At 39.5% G+C, this 15,671-nt stretch overlaps 1 protein-coding gene across 2 annotated transcripts; it reads right to left on the reverse strand.

Annotated features, from left to right (window-relative positions):
* Nucleotides 1-2,380: 2,380 nt before the first annotated feature.
* Nucleotides 2,381-7,399, reverse strand: im:7150988 (Golgi-associated plant pathogenesis-related protein 1). Of its 2 annotated transcripts, none has more exons than XM_035641064.2 (7): nucleotides 6,386-7,399; nucleotides 4,495-5,459; nucleotides 4,293-4,319; nucleotides 3,899-4,102; nucleotides 3,516-3,593; nucleotides 3,260-3,409; nucleotides 2,381-2,570 (listed from the first exon to the last, which is right to left on the reverse strand). In XM_035641064.2, exons 3-7 carry the CDS (start codon nucleotides 4,297-4,299, stop codon nucleotides 2,488-2,490), a joined length of 522 nt encoding a protein of 173 aa, XP_035496957.1. In that variant the 5' UTR covers nucleotides 4,300-4,319; nucleotides 4,495-5,459; nucleotides 6,386-7,399; the 3' UTR covers nucleotides 2,381-2,487. The 2 variants fall into 2 exon arrangements, with proteins under 2 accessions (XP_035496957.1, XP_035496958.1); XM_035641065.2 differs by having other exon boundaries at nucleotides 4,495-4,609; nucleotides 5,132-7,399.
* Between the last annotated feature and the right edge of the window lie 8,272 nt (nucleotides 7,400-15,671).

Raw genomic sequence — 15,671 nt, forward strand, 5'->3', positions numbered from 1 at the left:
CATTATGCAGCCCTGTCTCTGAGAAATGTTGAGCTTATTATGAAGTTACATTCTTTCTGGTGTAACCTCATTATTTTAAAGGGTTGGTTCAGCAATGTCAGTGGTGTAGTGTGAAATCTTTGAACTGCTTTACATCAAGTTGTTTGTTAGCCAGGGCATGAGGATGAGTCAAAGTAAGGTCTCTTTGTCAGTTGGTGCTGAATTAGCTACAAATTAGCCCCTGTCGGTTACCTGTCATTTACTGTAATATCCATCAATCCACACAATCTAATCTGCTCCCAAAAGTTCGAAATTGTGTTTGGCCAATTAAAAGAATAATTGTCCCTAAGTGAATCTTTTATTTTTTACACCTTTACATGTGTGCAGTTAGGATGGTAGTTGACCGTATATGCAAAGCAGGTCCTCCAAATGTAGAACCAGCAAAGGGTCCTATCTGACCACTAGCATTAAGCAGAATGAATCAAGGAGCATGTGGCTTTGTGGTTTCAGACTGATGCAGCTATCACTCTACGGATATCCATACACTATGATACCACCCATATGGTGTCCTCAAGTCTACTAATTTCCTCCTTTGCTTTTGACATAAGGACAATAATCAGTAGAGTCTGCCTACTAATAAAACCGAACTATGGATTGCAATAAGGAAAGTGTATTCGTCTGCATCTGTATGACAAAGCAAATATAAAAAACCTAAACACTATTACTGTGTGGAATACAGAATGACACCAGAGGCAGAATATCCCTCCTCTGGCTCAATGGAATCATTCTACCGGGAACATGAATCTCCACAGCAGCCTTGTTTACAGTCTGGCCTGTACATGCTGACATACTTTATGTTGGTTTTGGACAGAAGTGACTTATATTTGGAGTTGTTTAACAGTAATAAACAGGTACCATTAAACCACTGCAGGAGCAGAAGAGAGCACAAGACAACAAAGTGAATTAAAAGATCGCTGGTGAAACTTTAAACAGTAAAACAAAATGTAGAAAACATGATGATTTTCATTCCTTAATTAGAGCATTGCAGCCTCCCTATGGCCCCACACACACTTGTATTTAGTCTCTTCAGTAAATGGACCTTATTTGTATAGTCACTAGTGTTACTGACCACCTAAAGTGCTTTACTGTACAAGCCACATTCACCCACACATTCATACAGCGCTAATATACACAGAGCTTTTTCTATCAGACATCATTCATAAACTGGCGATACAGTCGGCAGAGGCAATTTAGGGTTAGGTGTCTTGCCAAAGGACACTTTGGCATGCGGACTGGAGGAGCTGGGGATAGAAACCATTGCATATCTGGTTAGCAGGTGACCATCTCTTCCTTCTGAGCTACAGGTCGGCTTTTTTTTTTCTACCCCTGCCAAGTGTAAAGACTTTATGTTTTTATTTCTTTTACAAAATTAAAATGTGCACAAACATTGAAGGATGTAAAGGCGCCTTGTGTGACAATGACATATGATCCAGGACAAAAATTAGACATTGTGTTTGGGCAATTAAAATGATTAATGATGTGTTTGTGTGTCCCTAAGTGTATCTTTTAAAGAACTAGTTTGTATTTCACACCTTTACATGGAGTGTAATTTAGGATGGTAGTTCAGGATGCAGCAGAGAAGGCTATAAAGTTTGCGTGTAGTGATAAAGGCTAAAACCATTTTAAAGGAAAGAGATCTATAATTGAAAACCAAAAAATTAAACATGTTCTATGATCATACAGAGAGTGATGGCAGTATTGCACAATGCCACTTCTGTTATAACGTTGCAAGTGATGGCATTAAAGCTGTTTTTCACACATGAACTCTGGAAAATTTGGATCGGACCTTTTATGGAGTTTGCTTTTCGCACATGACAAATGAAGCAGAATATGAGGCTGGGTGGAAGGAGATGGAGGGAACGAACAAGGGCATCCCAATACAAGGGATGATTGGGTATTAAAAATTGGAATCAACCTGTCAGGGTGACTTTAGCCCCTTAGTCTCCTTCACCCTATCTACCTGGTTTGTCGTTATAAAACAATTAAACCTGTGGACCAAGCTGTAAAACATAGATGGGTTGCACACGATACAGGACTCAAACCAAACTGTATCGGTTTAAGTCCTGGACGAGCAGAGGAATCACTGCTTACTGTAGCATTACAGAAAAAATTCATTACAAAGCTTTCAAACTCTAAAGGAAAAGTACAATTTAGAAAAAACAGTTTTTTTTCTGATATTTTTCTGTTACCTCACTATTTCTGAAAAGAAAAAGACGAAAAAGAGACAAATCCAGAGGCTAACCGGGTGATACAGATAGCCATGCAAACATACACCAGCAGTTCTAAATCAATAATCTCAAAACTGTTCCATGGAATAGCGAAGGGCTGGGGAACTTCAACGTATTATATCAATATATTTTTATTTCTGTTAATGATGCACACAATGTTTAGTAAATTTTAGTCATAAAAAGAAAAAAAAGAAGTGTTGTGTTGGTCATGCCAGGTCGTCTATAGCAGTGTGCAGATTTTAGTCCTTTTCTTTCCAGACCTGCCGCTGGAGCTGATGCCTGTTCCACCCGCCTCTCCGCCACCTATAAAAGTCATAGCTTTAGTCCTGGAAAGAGTCAAACTGATGAAGCCAAATCACCAGTAGAACTCTGCTGTTGCTTGAGAAAAAAAAAATCTTGGACTTGCACTAGATAAGTAAAAGTAAAATAAAGCATCTAAGCTACACAAGTTTCCCTTCAATAGTTAATGCATGCACCCGACAGGAAGAAAAAACTTTAGAGCCAACACAAACTGGTTACTAAGTACAAGCTTCTGCTCTCTGTGAGCTGCAAGTCAACCACACCAGAGTCTGTTATAAATCCAGCGATGCGGCATTCCTCTCTCGGTGTGTTGGCTACAACCAAAACAAGCTCAACGAGTGTCTGCAGTCTCTAACAGAACTAAAAGTACTGCACTTAAAATATTACTATGTGCAGCAAACTGTGATTATGTACAACATATGTATTGTAATACTATTGTATTTGAATGCTGGTCAAAGTGGACAAGAAACTATTTCAAAGATCATACATTTTTATCACATATTATGTGCCTTTTATAGAAGTGGACCGAAAAACTAGAAACTTCATAAATATTAACTATATAGAGGTCAAACACATAGTGTGTGTAAGAGAAATAAATGATATTTACCCATGAAATATAGAAGAGTAAAAGTAATCAAGTAAATTTGCCACTGGTCTAGGTTTGGCATAGACCTGCTATGGTGATGTGTTACCTTTCGGGAGGACGTTGCTCTCAAAGTATCCTGGCATGTTCATGTTGCCAGCTGGTCGGTACTGACCGACCACATAGGCCCTCGTGCCAACAGCAGCTAGTCCCACGCCCAGTTCAGTACTGTCCTTCCACACCACCTGAGTGAAATGACCTCCAGGAAGAAGCAGAGCAGTGTAGTCAAAAGTGTGGTTATGCATTTATAACTTGAAAAGTGTGGCATTAAATGCATTGTAAAAGTATTTTTTCTGTTGTTTTACCATTATTGCTTTTGAAGCCAGGACTGCTCCAGTTGTAGTCCTTGATCTCACTATACCACGCATCTACAGCTTCTTTCCCTAATACACGGGAAAAAGAAAACAAAACACAAAATTAACAGATATATGAATACATATATGACATTAAAGCAAACCTTGAAGCTCTAAGCAAAATGTAGGGATAATGGTAAATGCTACAAAATATTGCATTACATAATACACATTAGAATGAGTAAGGCTTTAGCAACAAATCCCCTGAGTGTGAGTTAAGGCTTGTTTTGCATTAATCGCTGCGGTCTTGTGTGTTTAAAAGTTTAGCAGGTGCACAAAATTATTGATCAGCAATTAAGTTGAAGTAGAGCAACAAATGCAACTGCATAATCCACCTGTCAGTGTGTCTGAGCTTAATTTGGTGAAGATGTTCTCTCCGTCCTTTGTGTCACTGTGATTCATCAAGCCAAGAGCCAGCAAATGATCGGCCCATTTCTGAGCTGAGGCAGTCAGCTCGCTGCTGAGGGTCAGCAGTGGTGAGCCGTGCAGTGCCCTGTAGGCATTGTGGGCCTGCAGGAACTCCCTCTGAAAGCTTGCATCTGCAGACAAAACGGCATTATCAACTGATTTGTGCACAGACCAAAACATGTCTTGTGCAATTACTGGGGCTGGCTGTCCAAAAAACATGCAGATACAGAAAGGATGAATCTTGCCCTGCGATGGCATACATCTCAATAATAACAATGTTTTTTATGTTTTTCCTAATTGCTGAGAAAACAAAGCACTAACCTGCCATTGGTTATGCGAGTATGAGGGCTGAAAGTAAATTAGAAGAGTTCAAAAAAAAAATTAAATCCAACAATTAATGACAAATTCACAAATGATCTGAAACAGCATTCAGCAGGTCCTCAAGCACAGAGTAGTGATGATAAACTAGTTGAAGATTTATCTAATGTAGCTACCACAGACTACAGTAATCTCTAGCACTCACCTGACTCAGCGTGTTCTCCTGAGGTCTGGAAGAATGTGATGTATAGACACAGCTCCTCTTGCTGTCTTGACACCAGTATACATTTACGTAGGCCTTACCGCTCCTCGTCGTGTCTCTGTGTAGGAGGAGCCAGACACCGAGACCTTTCCTGTTTTGACTTCACTCAGCTGGTTAATATTTAATATATTTTTCAAGACTCATAGCGCACAGTGTGCATGTTGCAGGTTAGCCCACATTCTGCATGTGTCTTCCTTGTGGAAAATCTTCAAGCATGTGATCATATGTAGGAATTTTTCTAGTAACTTTTTTTAAATTTAGGGTTTGTTAAATCTGGGTTAGCACACTGGATCCAGGGTAGTGTCTCATAAATGAAAGCAATTAATGAAGCAATTAAAGAGCTGCAGATGTACAATTGACAAAGTAAACATGTTACATGAAGGAGTTTATGGGAAACTCTCTTCAATACAGTACAGATTCCTTCCTGCCAACTGACAGCAACAGTTGCTTGTGGCCTAAATCAAACAGACTCACTATCAAAACACTGCAATCCTAGGCCTTTAATGTATGCTCATGTTAACCACAAATCAAATGTCACAATAATCATAGCAACAAGGAGAATTTATATAGTTGAGCTCACCTGGGCTGGAGCCTTTTCTGGAGTTTCCCAGGGTGTGAGGCACTGGGTGGGTATGAGGATACCCACAAGCTCCTGGCTGAGTGCCACTTTGTTGGAGGTCCCCTCACAGAATTAGAGGGTCATCACTACTTGAAGCAACAACAAGTTGCTCTAAATGGGGCTCTGATTATTGTCAGTGCATATACACCAAACAGCTGATTGGAGTATGTGGATGAGGTCCTGGAAAGGATACCAACGGGGGATTCTATAGCCCCCTTGGAAGACTTCAACGATCACATGGACAAACCTGGAGGGGGGATAAGCTTTTCTGCAGCTTATTCTGGATAAGCTGCAGAAAATGGATGTATGGAGGTGAACTTTGACACAGGGTGATGTTTCCTTTTCAGTTGCAGGGCCCACATTAGCCTCTGCACACCTTTCACTCAGAGAATGCTGTCTATAAGGCACATCACTGGGTATTCAAATTAATGCATGTGCACATTGCTGGTCAATGATTTTGTTGCTTAGTTAAGTCAAGTTAGTTTTATCTTTTGAAGAACATCTTAGTCACCTCAAGATCTTGTTTTCAAGAGACCTGAGAACAAATAACACCTCTTGGTGGAAGAAATAAACCAATTTTTAAACCCTTTAACTACCCCGCTAAGAAAAAGGCAATGGAAAATTATTTTTCTTAATAACAAAAATCCCCAAAAAACAGACGCCAAAGTATTATGATTATAGGCGTCTACCTAATGGTATAGATGTCGCATCATGGTAAAAGTACCAAAATACAAACATATACCATAAATAGGGAAAAAAGTCAAATAAAATGCTAACTTTTTGAAGAAATTAACAGCAAAAATGTTTTTGGGCATGAATTAGATCCACTTTGTTTTTAGTGGTATGCTGTCAAACAGGAGAACCAGTATTTCTGGTTTTCATTTCAAAAAATGATAATATTGCATAAACAAGAAAAATTGCATGTCTAAAATTTTTGGCAATCAGATTTACCTCTGATTGTATGCTACAGTATAAGACATTGCAGGTTCACAGAAAAAAAGGAGAATGTCACAGCACACACGACAACATTTAATTTTTAGCTTTTTTATCTCAACACACCTCTTTGGTGGTGCAACCGTACAAATATTTTGTGGTTATCAGATTTACTTCTGAATGTATGCTGCAACACAAAACATTGCTGGTTCGCGTTAAAAACTGGGAAATATTTCAAACACAGGACAACATTACATTTCTGACCGTTTAATCAAAACACACCTTATTTGTGTGGTGGTGCAACCGCACAAAACCTGGAGGGGGTGGGCGGAACAAACATCTCAACTGTCCTGTTAAACCTGCAGTCACTGTGAACATTCTGGATAAGCTGCAGAAAACGGATGTATGGAGGTGAACTTTGACACAGAGTGATGTTTCCTTTTCAGTTGCAGGGTCCACATTAGCCTCTGCACACTTTTCACTCAGAGAATGCTGTCTATAAGGCACATCACTGGGTATTCAAATTCATGCATGTGCACATTGCTAGTCAATGATTTTGTTGCTTAGTTAAGTCAAGTTAGTTTTATCTTTTGAAGAACATCTTAGTCACCTCAAAATCTTGTTTTCAAGAGACCTGAGAACAAATTACACCTCTTGGTGGAAGAAATAAACCAATTTTTAAACCCTTTAACTACCCCGCTAAGAAAAAAGCAATGGAAAATTACTTTTCTTAATAACAACAATCCCCAAAAGACCCCAAAGTATTATGATTATAGGCCTCTACCTAATGGTATATATGTCGCATCATGGTAAAAGTACCGAAATACAAACATATACCATAAATAGGGAAAAAAGTCAAATAACATGCTAACTTTTTGAAGAAATTATCAGCAAAAAGGTTTTTGGGCATGAATTAGATCCACTTTGTTTTTGGTGGTATGCTACAAAGCATTCCTGGTTTGCTGTCAAACAGGAAAACCAGTATTTCTGGGAACAAATGAAAAACAGTATTTCTGGTTTTCATTTAAAAAAAATGATAATATTGCATCCAAATTTGGGGGTGGCTGTCAAAAAGGCCATGCATATCCACTCTGTCTCTGTTCGGTTTTTCAAGACTGACTGCTACTGACTGCTAGCCTGCAAAAACATTTCTGAGTTATGATAGGGTTCTACTAGCTACAGTTGTGTGCATTATACTTGTTAGATTCATGTTGTTTATGCTCTCATATACTAAGTGCTTCTTGATAAGTGAGTAACTCTCATATGTTGCACAGCTTGGATGTTCATTTCTATTCTTGATAATCGGGTAATTGATATCCTATCACACAATCCCTGTTGATGCAAGGATCAAAGGCATACATTCTCCTGTGATCTGGTACAAACACTCCTTTGATCTGGTACATACACTCCTGTGATCTGGTACATACACTCCTGTGATCTGGTACAAACACTCCTGTGATCTGGTACATACAACCCCTGAGATCAAAGTGATCTGCTTCTTCAGCAGACCTGTAATCACGCACTCTCCTCATCAGCTCTGTCATCAAGGGAGCTCTACTGATGCAAATTGATTGGACAGTGCCAATGAACTAGAAACCAGTGTGACATGCAGGTTCTGCACCACCCATGTCTCGACCATGTCAATTTGTTCCCATGGAATTAGTAGTATTATGGGCAGTAGTATTGTTTCCACATATTTATTCTAGATATTAACCATATTTACTTAAAAAAACTTTTGGAAATTATCAAAAATCCTACTTATGATGACATTCTGTACAAATATTTATGAGGTAATATCATAAAATTTCAAATGTATCATATTGACTGCAATTACTGATCAGAAGTTTTTATTTCATAGCAAATAGTACATTTTTATCACATTAGTTTTATTCTGCTACCTTTGCCATAAAGTGCCAAAATTATTCATCGGTCATTACACTTTTTTTGTTAAATTAAGACACATAATAATGATCTCATGTGTCTTGATACAACAAGACACATAAGAACATAATTAAGTCTTAAGCGACATCTGGTGGATTTTTTCAGCATAACATACCACAGCTGAATGGTGGAGATGGCTCAATCAGGTTGATTTAAGTTCAACACTACTCTCAATCAGATATAGTAGCTGAAAATATACTTTACCAAACAGTTGAGCAGGCAGTTAAGACAAGTGTGACGGTTTGAACTCAAAAGAAGACCAAAAACTAGGAAACTGTGTAAAGGGTGTTTAATCAAACGTTTACAAAAGGAAAGGCAACAGAGGTGGATGGCAGCCTGACAGGTGGGTTAGGCGCTAGGCAGGCAAGCAGTGGTTAAGCTGGTTGGCGAGGCCGAGCTGAGGTAAGGTCCAGGGGTATCATTTATAAATGTGGCGTACGCACAAAGCGGGGCTGGAAATGTGCGTACGCCACTTCCCACGCAAAGGTTGTGATCTATAAAAAAACAACTTGACGGGAGAATGTGCGCACCGAAGCAAACTCTGACCCATGCATACGGCGTACGCACATTCTGGAGACATGGGGAAAAAGCGTCAGGGGAAAACTTTCCCTTTGCCCTGAGACACTGCAGCATTTATTAACCAACAGATGGAAAACTGCCCTGCAAACTCACTACTGCAGCCAACTCTGTTTCTCTGGACCTCGCTTGACACACACACCCTGCGCGAGAGAGCGGGTTGCGGACACGTTCCTCTTTGCCTCCACCTTGAATGAATGAGATTCTTTATGTCGCACATTTAAATTAATACTCAAGCAACACAAATTAAATACATGTTGGTGAAGGAATAGAAAGATGTAGTGAACCTTCAGATCGGACCACTTTTTCTGAAGTTCTCCCACTGTCCGCTCTGTCCAGCTGAAAGTTGACAGCAGCCGCATCATGTCCCCCTCCCCTACAGGTGTTACCACCTCCCCTACAGGTGTGTCCCCCTCCCCTACAGGCGTGTCCCCCTCCCCTACAGGCGAGTCTGTCAGTGTCTGAGAAGTGATGTTTTTTTGGAATACGGATTCATTCATGAGGTGATTTGCATTGACTATCTATGGTTTAAATGAGTCTGATTCACATACGCACACTTGTAGGTGATCAGTGATTTATAAAAGGAGAATTGGGCACAGGTGTGTGTACGCACAGTTTTATAACCCTGAATAATTTTTGGCTTTTGGGCAAACGTACACTTTTTGTAAGGATCCTACGCACAGTTTTAGAGACCCCAGGAGAGTAACTACTTCTTCCAGGTGAATCCTAAGGCACAGGAGACAGAGTTCTTCAAAGAAGACAAAATACAAAGATCAGACTGAAAACAGATCTGAGGTTGGACGTGTGATGTACTACTCAAACTGGCAAAATAACGAACCTTTGAATAAAAAAGCTCCCTTGTGGCTAAACATTGAAACCACAGCAGGGAAAAAATCCTCCCTTTGTGCTTTGCTTTTTTTCAAAACAGAATATCCATCTCCCATGATGGGATGAAATGCAGCCGGTCCAAGGGAAGGAATAAAATTTGGAAAAGTATGAGGCTATGATGAAATCAGACGTTTAAAATACCTCCGCAACCCACATGGTGCTCTATAAATGAAATGTATTATTATTATTAGGAATAAACCAGGGCCAATTACAGCAAGCCATTCTTTCGCATAAATATATCTATATTTTTAATATTTATTTGATTGGCATGACCCTGCGTTAGAGGGATGCTGACCCTCCACATGGCAGCAGACTCAAAAGAAATCCTCTCTTTAATTCATTGATTATTGTTTCAACAGAGGGAACGTCTCCCGCGTAGAACGGGTGTTTTTTGTTTGAACAGTGGCCAGACTTGTTGTCTCAGCATGTTGAGAAGATAAGAGAAGTTATGTGACTTTAACTCTGGAAGAAGGCCTTGAAAAACCTGGTTAAATCTAGCGGGCAGCTTTCTGCAGTGATTAAGCGATGGATCCCCCTTTAATGTGACGTAAAAGAGAAAGAACCATGACAGAAACAGTTCGACAACAAGCGGAACGTCTGACCGATGTGCTGCCGTTTATAAAGAAGAAACTTAGGAGCGACCTTTCAGAGCTCCTCCAAGAGCTAGTGCAAGACGGTTACTTCCTTTCCTGTTAATATGATAATTACAGGACTCTTACAGCAAGTGTAGAGAAACTAATGAAGAAGCAAGTTTAACATTTCCTCTTAAAAATATGTAACTAAACAACAAGGTACCCAGTTGATGTCTTGTGGGTACATCAATCGGTCAGACAGCTTTATGGTTGATGGCATATAATCAACTTAAATCCAGACCTTTGTCCACACACACACACACACACACACACACACACACACACACACACACACACACACACACACACACACACACACACACACACACACACACACACACACACACACACACACACACACACACACACACACACACACACACAACCCGCTCTGAGAAGAACCTGATTGACCAACTGGTCGCACCTGAGCCGGCCTCGCCTCGCACCGCCTCTGTCTCCTACACTGAGTGCCAGACCCATGCTCACCTCCATGAACCTTAATTGCATTATTTATTTTGATTCAGTCAAACTGCACATCGCTGCCGATGTGCGGGATGTATTGGAAATAATCAGAGACGTCTTGCAATTGCAGCGGGTGTGGAGGGCGGAGAAACTGAAGTAAGACCGAAACTTTGTTTGAGTTGATACAGATGATGGATTATTTTAACATGAAGCAGCGTTCTGTGGCGAACAGACTGCTCGTCTATTTATTAAGATGTGCAGGGTGCTGCTTATTGGAGAGGCCCTGAGGCTGCCGGCATGACGCGGCCTTGACTGCGCCGTTTGGAAGAGAACTCTCACGAAGTAACCGCGTGGTGCCAGTTTGACGAGGGGACATTTACACTTGATATCAGTGGCGGCTGGTGGAATTTTTCTTGGGGGGGGCTAACCTATTTTTGCGATATGACTTATTGCAACAAAGTCTCAAAATCAGCTATTTCTACTCTGCAGTTCAATACTTAACAATTATTTGAATCAAACACGAAATAAACCGGTATAATATTTAACATGTAATATAATGTGATAGAATATAATAATTGAAAATATGTATTCATTTAGATGACCCTAAGGATCTTATTTTGGTGGGAAAATCAATAGGGAGGTAAACACTTGAATGAAAGGAGTAAAGGGCTCTGGTGCAAACCCTCTCAATTTACTCAGGGCTTCACCTAGTGGCAACACATTAATACTGCAGTCCATCTTGGAATATAATGATTATATATAAGTAACCTGTTATTTTACCAGCCCATTTTTTAAAACTTGAGTCTGTCCTGTTGGGTATGAAATGTAAATCGTAAGCTATCCACCTCATGATAAGGTATGGCTCCTGGGACCTGTGTTCTTTAAACACCTGGGATTAGATTCCCGCACGTTTATTTAAGGCACTATCACCTATTACAGCTTTCAGAGGAATATTGCTAAAAATATGCCATTCTATTTCTTTCCACTTTGCTGTGTAAGATGGATTGCATATGTCGACCCAAATTTGTATCTGGGCTGTGTGGGCTACTTCCTGGAAGGATGCAGGCCCTGAATTGGGACACAGCTTATGTTTGGTGGCAGCCTCCCTCATGGTGCTGCCACATTTAAAAAGGGGAGTGATTAGACAACTGGAATCAGCTGTACTTGTCACTCTCCTGGTGCAGCTCTCTTGAGTCACCTCCACCTCTCCCTTCATAGATAGATAGACAACATAGATTTTCAGTTTTTCCTTCAATTTGTCCCAGAGTATGTTTTCACCTGTTTGGTCCCTCTACCCTCCTCTGGTGCCTCCGTGTCCACAGTGGGTCCCACAGACTTAGAGCTGGGGTTGCAGGGCATTAGATGAAGAGTAAAAACCTCTTCACTCTCAGTCCCTGGGGCATGAGGTGTCCAACCTCTGCAAGTTTGAAATATGGCAACAGGATCATAATACCAAAAGCTCCATAATAAATGGGTGATTCTTGGCTATTGGTGACTTTTTTGTCGCTAGGATATATCTCTCAATATTTTCCTCAAAGTACATAAATGTATTTTACAATATGCTTTTAATAGGTATTCAGTATAAAAATGTACTCAAAATAATCCACATAACCATCAACGCTTTTTTTTATTTTAATCAAGAAGTGACATCACTCTTTGGCGGGAATTCAGAGGAGCAAAATTATGATGAAAGTAAACCCCAGTTTTAAAAAAAACACAAATGTGTGCTAAAGTATATAATAAAAGAGTGTTTATTTGTTTAAGCTAGTTAACATAAGTTTGTTTTGTATAATTTGGTTTTAAAATGTCCAGGGTGGAACACCTGTAACAAAATACAATGAGATGCACATCAACGTTTATATCTACATATTCAAATGTCATTTACATCGTTAAATCTTGAAATCCTCAAAAATGTGTTCTTTTTTCCAGTGGCTATTGGTGACATTTCACCAATAGAATGACCCACACATGAAAAGCGTGTGCATGGTATTTTATAAAAGTAGAATATCACACCTTGACAGACAAACTCGTGAATAGATCCCATTTTTTTAATGGACTCCTTAACAACGAGAAAACGTCTACCTTGTGATCCTTTTTGGTGGATTTTCCATGAAGGATGACAGGTTTGTAGTCCGCTGCTTGAAGTTTCTCAAGCTGCTATAACATCACAGTATGTTAATGCATTGTCTCTTTTAATCAATCAAAAAAGACTGCAACTGTTGTGATTGTGACATTTAAATGTCAAACAGAAGTAGTCTGAATCTGTTACATATCATGAGCATGATTTAGTCCTTAACCAGAGATAAATTGTGTTTTAATTTTTGCGTCAAATTTTTGTAGTGCCTTTTTGAGGTACAGCTTTGCTGTCTGCTTGATTCTGCAGTGGCTGCTTTTCTTCTCATTACTTCCCCCAGGCATTACAAAATACAACAGCCTAACAGACAGAGACAGAAGAGTGCAGATGAAAAATAAAAAGTTCTGCATGAAAGATCTGACTTCAGCAAAAGTACATAAGTAATTTCCGCTTAATATACTTAACGTATTGCAGTAAAAGTACTGATTTGGTCTCTGACTAAGATATTATTGTAAATTACATCATTAGATGATTAATACTGAATCATCAATGTGTGAGCAGCCTGTTATTGTTGTAACTGCTGGAGGTGAAGCTAGTGTGAATGACTTTATGTACAGTGCAGAGCCGTTGAAAGAGAGAGGGAGAGTATCGACAACGGAAGTCCAAAATGCTTGCACGTCACGTGACTCATGTAGACTTAAGATAGTTCCCGGAAGTTCTTGGTGCTCAATTAGAATCCATTATTCAGAGCGACAGAACTGAGATTTTTGGTAATTAGTAGTCAATAAATTTATTGATTTACGATTTAGCAGACTGACATTAAAATTTATTTGGATATAATCCGCTTTGATGCGCTTGTTGATTTGAATCGAGTGTGCTTATAAAATACATTCTTATTATGTCTTACCCTTCATGAGTGCAACACAGATGGTCCATTGATTCCATTCTGCTGCTAGTCTAGCTAGGCTACAGTTACTCTCCACCATTGGTGTAATTACTAAGAAACGATATAGCCTATATCAGCGAACCCCAATTGGACCCCGCCATCCAGGTCTGGCCCACAAGAGCCAAATGTCTGGCCCGCGCTGAACCACTAAGTGTGCGATGCTCTACTTCCTCATCTCACACAATACACTTGATCTCCGCCGCAGGTTGCTATCAGATTTTTTAATATCGGTGTGTCTTTCGCCACACTGTTGTGGAACGTAAGGGGTTTGTCCCTAGTGAGAGAACGCTTCGGTGCTGCCGAAGAAAACATCTCCCCTGCTTCACGAGTCCCGACTACGGTCTGGACTCTGGACACAAAAGAACATGATGCCCGACCAGCCAATCAATGGTGGCCTTTATTATGAAAAAAATCCTTTTCAGCATTTGCACATAAATTTGGGTATCTGGGGTGCCTGCCGGCCCACCAAACGTGGAAAAAGAACACACAGTCATTATTTTGTGGGCAGGCTAAACACTACAAACTGTGAACGAGCAGTTCAAATTTCTTCGAGCCACCAGAGCGCATATGAGCCATTGATTTCTCTCAGCAAGCGACAAACGGACCGCTAGCATTATGCCCAAAAAAGTCAACTACGTTTGCTCTGTTGTTGGCTGAACAGACCAACATAACTTGTTACATTGGCTCCCAGACGACACGAGCTAGGTGGATCAAATTCATTTTTTTTCAAACATTTCCACATCATTTATCATTGATACATGAATAGTGCAAATTTGAAAAAGACTCTCAAAAGTACACCCATATGACACAATACAGTAAAGACATACAATTAAAGTTGAAAGAACTGTAAAACAGTTAGGTGGTACTCTGTTTCCTTGTAAACTAATGATCTTTGAAAACAAAATCAGGCCTTTGGGGTGTTATAAAGTGAATCCACTTTTTGAAGTTTGAGGTAAATTGCTTTGATTTATGATTGACAAAATGCTGTTATCTTTTCCATCTTGTAAATGTCTATTGTGATGTCCCTAGTTACCGCAGTTCCTCCAACATATAGGGGGGATTCCATCATAGCGGGATTTCTGAGAGGGTGTTTTAAAGTATCTAATCAAGTTCTTCCAATTATATACCCTCCATTTCTGTGAACTGGTACATTTCCAATGAAACCTCCACATTATTGTCCATTCCTCTTCAGATACATTCATCCCACTCTCTTGCTCCCATTTTTGCCTAATGTATGAAGTTGACTGTGTTTTAAGATTTGACAGATTTTTGTACGCAAATGAAATTCTTCGCCCATTTACATCAGAGTTATATGCTTTCCTTAACATTTCTATCAAGTTTACATTTGTCTCCAACACGTTTTTCATTTTCATATTAACATAATGCCGCATTTGCAGACACCGATAGAAATCCTGTTTTTCCAAGAGGTATTTCTCTTTGAGTAAAGCAAAACTGAGCATTGTTCCTCCTTTCATTAACCTACATAAAGCCGTTAATCCCTTAAGTGTCCAGTCCTTAAATCTAGTGTCCAATTGGTTAGGCATGAAGTCTGAGTCATATGCACACCATTTAAGTAACATAATATCCCTTCTAATTTATATTCTTTTATGATAGTTTTCCACATTTTTAAAGTACCTTTCACCCATGGATTCTCAATAATATTTATGTAATTTTGTAAATTATTGTCTACTATTATTGCCTGAATGGGGGTGGAACACATTTTCTCTTCAATAGATTTCCATTGAACATTATATTTTGGGTCGCACCAATATATAATGGTTCTTATCTGTGTTGCCAGGTAATAATCTCTGAGTGAGGGTAGACCCCATCCCCCTTTTTCTTTTGTCAGTTGTAAAGTTTTGAGACGGATCCTTGGTCTTTTGCTTTGCCATATATATCTTGACAGCATATTTTCCCATTCATTAAATTGGTTTTGATTAATGTCAATTGGTAGGGTCTGAAAAAGGTACAATATTCGAGGTAATACACTCATTTTAATAGATTCAATTCTTGAAGAAAGGCTAAAGAAAGGGATTAGGTTCCATCTTG

This window comes from Scophthalmus maximus, chromosome 3 (assembly GCF_022379125.1).
Source record: "Scophthalmus maximus strain ysfricsl-2021 chromosome 3, ASM2237912v1, whole genome shotgun sequence".
Lineage (NCBI taxonomy): Eukaryota > Metazoa > Chordata > Actinopteri > Pleuronectiformes > Scophthalmidae > Scophthalmus > Scophthalmus maximus.